This window comes from Protopterus annectens, chromosome 13.part0 (assembly GCF_019279795.1).
Source record: "Protopterus annectens isolate FY-2018-M chromosome 13.part0, PAN1.0, whole genome shotgun sequence".
NCBI lineage: Eukaryota > Metazoa > Chordata > Ceratodontiformes > Protopteridae > Protopterus > Protopterus annectens.
This window is the reverse complement of record NC_056747.1, coordinates 1,325,427,703-1,325,433,702: the sequence shown is the minus strand read 5'-3', so window position 1 is coordinate 1,325,433,702 and position 6,000 is coordinate 1,325,427,703. Positions and strand designations below refer to the sequence as shown.

The window sequence follows — 6,000 nt, the reverse complement described above, 5'->3', positions numbered from 1 at the left end:
TATATCTGCTTCGGTTTTTCAACATATTGTTGACATGAGTCCACCTAAAGTATGATAACCATGCCTCAGCTGTTTAAATTTTGTCAAAAGACTCTGTTGTGCAGTGATGATAATTTCTAGTTTGGGGTAAAACAAAAAAAAAAATTTGACTTACATTACACATTTATCAACTACTAGACTTCTGGCCCAAGATACACTGACTGCAAGAGTGATATCAAAATACTGAAGTGCGACATTTATGGCATTGCAGTGATCAACTTAAGCAAATGCTCCTGGCACGTTTATTAATACTTTTTTCCCAAATTTTCAAAATAATTATAATAAGAAGCCATGCCACAAATTAATCCTGCTACTGGATGATTCCTTAAAAGTATGACATCGCAGCAGCTGTGAAAAAGTAACTTTAAGGGACAGAATTTCATAATGATGGGCTACAGTTCATGAGTTGGGGGAGGGGTCACAAAGACAGCATAAACACTTTTGCCCCCCAAAATTAAGTACCAGCAGTAAAAGACCAAGTTGCAGCCCTTTGATGACATGCAAGGAAATATACCTCACAAGCAAATACCACAAGAACCATAAAGTAAAGAAAGACATTACCTCTGTTCTTCCTCAAACCCATCCCCTCATGAAGTTATCACGGCTTCAGAAGGTTTTTGTGGGTTCGTTAGCAAAGAGAGAGTGCAATAAATAAAAGGTGCAAGACATAAGAAGCAGTTCTTTCTTTTCTTAAAGATAAACATATAGTCTAAATTGAATTAAGTGATTTATTTTATTTCATGAGGTGACAGACACACCTGGCAAGTAACAGATATATATTAAGCTACTGACAGGGCTGTGGAGCTGAAGACAAGAAGGTGGTTTATATTTTAGGAAAAAGAGAGACATTAAATCAATGCAGGGATGTTTTTCTTAGTTTCAAAAGCTAGCTGTGGAAAACTGAGCACAAATCATTAGCTAATATGGAAATCTTTTGCTTTGGGGATTCAGCATTCCCCAATATCAATGAAGGGGCAATGGGGAGTACAGCTTAAAATGTTACATGTTCAGGATTCTCAAGACATTAGGGACAAAGGTACGTTGTGTTCTTACCAGCTTTTCCACAGTGGGCAAGTCGATACCGTGGACTGTGTTCCTATGGTGAAAATGCAAAAGGTAGTAGCAGCGCAAATGGGTTACCAGCTTAAGTATAAAGATGGAAAAGACGTTTTAGAAGGTTAGGGGAAAAAAAATCACATGTGGCTTCAATTTCCATTGAATGCCCTGATTTCACACCAAGGATACTAACAGAATGAGAAACCATTTTCCAAAAACAGCAAAGCTGAAACTGTTGGGACAAGTTACTCTAGTACCATTAACTGGTGTGTGTGTGTGTGTGTGTGTGTGTGTGTGTGTGTGTGTGTGTGTGTGTGTGTGTGTGTGTGTGTGTGTGTGTGTGTGTGTGTGTGTGTGTGTGTGTATAAGCACATGTGCACTTTACAACCAGAAGGGAATAAATTATGCTATAAGATACAGCTTTCTTTCAGATTTCGGAGTTCTTGCTCAGAATATTGGGTCAGGCAGTCTTAATAAGGAAAGAAAAAAATGAATTCCTCATATGGCTTAAAGTAAACAAAGCAAGAAGACAAAATGCGATCAGAAACCAGAATGTACTCTTCCTGTTCATAGATACTTTATGGCATGTGGTTACTTGTTAAGCGAATGCTCCATGGGTCCTGCCAGTACAGATCTGAAGAAAACAGCATTTTGCTTGCCAAAGCAACAAAACAAAAATACATTTTTATTTTTTTAAAAAAGAAAATCTCACAAGGATAAAACAATTCTCAAACATGAAAGCAATCATTCAATTTATCATTCAAGAAGTGTGTTCTGGCCTCCTTGGTTTTATCTAAACAAAAGGAAGATAAAACAGTTGTCATATAGCAAAGGCTGTGATAAAGAGAACTAGCTTTGTAATGTAAGTGGCTTACAGTGGAGGGAAGCAATTCTACAATGAAAAGTAATTCAACAACTTATGCTTTTAAAACTCTATGTCATCTCAACAGCATGATTCATTACATAATAAATACAATAAATGTACAATGCATCCATTTGGTTGCTTATCACAAATTGCTGAAACAAAACTTGGGTCATTCAATCAGTAGTTACAGATGTGCATTTGTTTAATTAAAAAAAAATAAAATACTTTACAAAAGTAAAATCAGCAAAAATCTTAAAATGGAAATACAACTTTTGAAAAAAATCATTTTTAAAATAGTCTGCCATCACAATGACTAGAGACCAATCTTTGGAAAAGAGGGTTTGGCTGGCACAGGGCATAGCAATATATGTGATAGGAACGGACTCCTCTGAACAGGAGCATTTGAGTTGCACTGGGCTATTTTTGTTTGTTTTTTGTTTTGTTTTTAACACAGAGAATAAGAAGTCTGGGAGCTCGGGCTACATGTAAGATGAACATTTTCAGTGTGCACTGCACGTACCCTAGCTTGACTACTATTTTTTTTATTTACTCCTGGTCTTAAACAGAAAGAATAAACCACACTACCCAACAGCAATAATGCTTGGAACCTATATAGCTCCTACACCACACACTTGCTTAGAATCTTTTGTAATGGATGAATGTTCACTCTGTAGCTTCTAAATGGAGGAAAAAGTGCCCAATTTGCATGAAATAAAACCCGTGTATCCTAAAAGATGTCAAAGCACGACTCTGGGAGCTAGGAGGTGACAGAAAAAATCAACCAATGGGGGTAAAAATTTTAAATACATAAAAAACTTTCTAATTAATATTTTCTCTTTCCACAGCAAGTTGCTGAATTTGCCACTTACTTCTAGGTCACTGTTCGACAGATGTGACACTATATGATTTTACTCTGGCCTTACACTGAAGAATACTTAGGACAGATACATCCCATATGTCAGTAACAGAGATATGCTGTACGGCAGTAAAGATTCCTGTGAAAAAAGGCTAAGACATTTACAATGACAACTATAATCTAATGATAATTATCACAGGTCATATACTTCCCATACAGTGTAAGGTAAAACTAAATGACACTGGCAAACGTGCCACCTGAAACATTACCGCCACCTGAATATTTTAACATCTAGTGGCCAGTATACATATGCAAACTACATGGCTGGGGCATCGGGCTTTAAGTGGAGACAGTGGCCACCTGGCAGCCAAATACAGATTCATGTTAGCAACTACCCAACTTACTCAATACAAGTCTGATGCCACAGAGTTCATCTCAAAGAATGGGGGGTGCTGACCTGTACCTACAAAAAAAAATCTTGCTTTAGTCGGTTGTTGCACTTTCTATCTTGTACCCCAATGTGCTGTTTGCCTGGCACTAAGATACATTCTTTAATTATGATAGGAAATATTTACCTGAATAGCCAAAAAAAAAAAAAAAAAAAAAAACAATTCAGTAAAGCCAGTTAGAATAGTGCATTCTTAAAGAAATAAGAGGCACTTTTCAGGAAAATCCAGAACTTAACTGTTTCAGCAACTCTCAAACAGAACACATTGCCTTATCATCATCATATAAATTGTCCACCATCAGTTTCTTACACCAGGATTAATCCTGTAGTAAATGTGTGCTGCACAGATAATGGGGAAACTCATAAATGCTAATGCTTGAACATAAAACAATGGAAGAGCACTGCAAAATCATTTTAAAATGCCGAGACAAGCAATGTCTTACAACACACTTTCAGTAGTTAGTTCCACTTTCTGACTCGAGGCTTAATTGTCTATTACTGCATAATAATTTTAGTGGTACTCCTGAGATACTTTGATTAAAATATGCCTTAGTCAATTTTTTTTTTTAAAAGCAAAGCTCTTTGATATGATGATTGCAAATGCTCATTAACAGGGATGCTTCTATGCCCCGTCCATCTCCTGAACACTCATCCGTGCTGGTCTTCATTTGGAGAAATTAATGGCTAAACGCCAGTGGAAATTTTAGATTGAGTGCACATGTAGAACAAGGATTTGCACTACATGAATCAAGGTTTGCAATGAAGCCAGTGTAGAAGATTTCTGCATTTCAGTGAATCAGTATTTTGTATTTTAATCCTTTTTGTATTCATCGCTGACAAAATATGGGTTGTCCAGGCCACTGCGCAAGTATGAGTATTTAGATGGCTCTTTGCTTTTGAAGGAGAGAAGCTCATCTGTCGAATCAGCATTGGAGGCAGCCTTTGAAAAACAAAGTTATCCAATTATTTAAATTAAAAAAACATAGTAAGGCTCCAAAATATACCACTTTAGGCATTATTACAGTACATGAAAAACAAGGAGTAATAACGCTATCACTGCTCACATTGTCACAGTGACTTTAAACACAAAACCCGAGAAATCGGTCACTGTAACCATAAGGTAAGAAAAATGCCTTGGCCTTCTTTCATGCAAGTAAAGAAACGAGATATTCAATTTGAACAAAATATGCTTCAGTTTAAGTGACATGATTAGACTGTATTGTTGTGCAAAAATGTTCCTATGTCTAGAAACAAAGTCAGTAAAACTACTTTACAAAGAATGAGGCTGTATGACGCCATCATGTCTGAAAGAGTAGACATTATATTTATAGATTTAAGACATTGGAGCAGTTATCTGGCCTACTGCCAGTGTACTTCCACCTGTGGTATGTTACATACTCAGTACTGTACAACAGCCTAATCCCACTTGCTCTTCCTCTCTCCCTTTATTTATCTCTCCTTCCTCCCCGCACTTGTCCCATCACATGCTGCTTTTAATATCCTCTGTTGTCAACACTTCAGATTTTGCTTCGTCTGTCTCCATTTATCTATCTATCAAGAAGGCCTAGGATATGCCTTCCTGTTTCCATCTCTCATATATGCTATACTGAGCCATTGCTCTTCAGGAGTGCATGCTTCCCCCACCTTTGGCTCACTGATTGCTGCACAGACATAATTTGGTGTCTCATATTTTTGGGACATCCATTTCTTAGCTCTCTTTACCTTCATGTCCAGGGAGATTTCATTTGCAAAACCTGGCAGCTGATTTCTACAATCCGTCAAAAACAGTACAGCAAACTGTTTTGTAGAAATCACTCAGCAAGGATGTACACTTCACTGAAAATACTGACTAAAAAATGTATACTTTTCTGGGTTATGTCCAGATTCCAAAGTCTAACCTATAATGTAGCAGATGTAAAGCCAATCTAAAGGTGTTACTGTTCAATGCTATGAGTCTGAACAGCAATCTCCACTCCCTACAAGCTGTCCTCGCCCTAGAGAATGTTGACATCTATGGAGCCACTGAGACATGGCTTAAAGCCACACAGAGCACAATTGCTAGAAAGGCTATAATGCCTTCCACACATTTAAACCAGCTACAACACAGACAGGGACTAAAAGTAGAGGTGGCTTGACTCACACCAAAAAATAAATATACCTCAAGGCTGGCCAAGCAGGACAATGCACTTAAGCTTCTCCATGTTCAAATCACCATAGGCAAAATCCCATACCACTTCTATGCAAGCCAGAGGTCCTCCTCTATAACCATGAAACCCATAACATGTACTTAGACTAATTGGAAAGATCTATCATCTAAGCCAATACAATATTCGTGGGCGACTGATTACCCCACTATTATCTGGAAATCCTATATGACATCAAACATGCAGGCACAGAGATAACACAAACTCCCTGGACCAGATTGTCAACACGCTGACCAGGGGAGTAAACATACTGGAGCTGGTCCTCACTAATATGAGAGTATGCAGCAAACCCCCTAATGTAATATCTTTTCTGGTAAGGTCAGAGCACTGATATGAGTATGCGCAGCAAACCCCCTAACGTAATATCTTCTCTGGTAAGGTCAGAGTACAAAATGGTTTCCTTTGAAGTAAAAATAAAACTCAGCACCCCAGCTAACCCTGGAATGTTTAGGAACTACTCTAAGGCTAACTTGCTACTTTTATTGATAACCTGGCAAAATTTCAAACTCCTACAAACCCTGAGAATATTGCT

At 37.7% G+C, this 6,000-nt stretch overlaps 1 protein-coding gene across 1 annotated transcript in view; it reads right to left on the bottom strand.

Annotated features, from left to right (window-relative positions):
• Positions 1-1,650: 1,650 nt before the first annotated feature.
• Positions 1,651-6,000, bottom strand: part of LOC122788280 (streptococcal hemagglutinin-like) — a 755,305-nt gene continuing 750,955 nt past the window's right edge. The window contains exon 12 of the mRNA XM_044055345.1: positions 1,651-4,204. Coding sequence (XP_043911280.1) covers positions 4,076-4,204 — 129 coding nt within the window. The 3' untranslated portion in view covers positions 1,651-4,075. The remainder of the gene's footprint in view (positions 4,205-6,000) is intronic.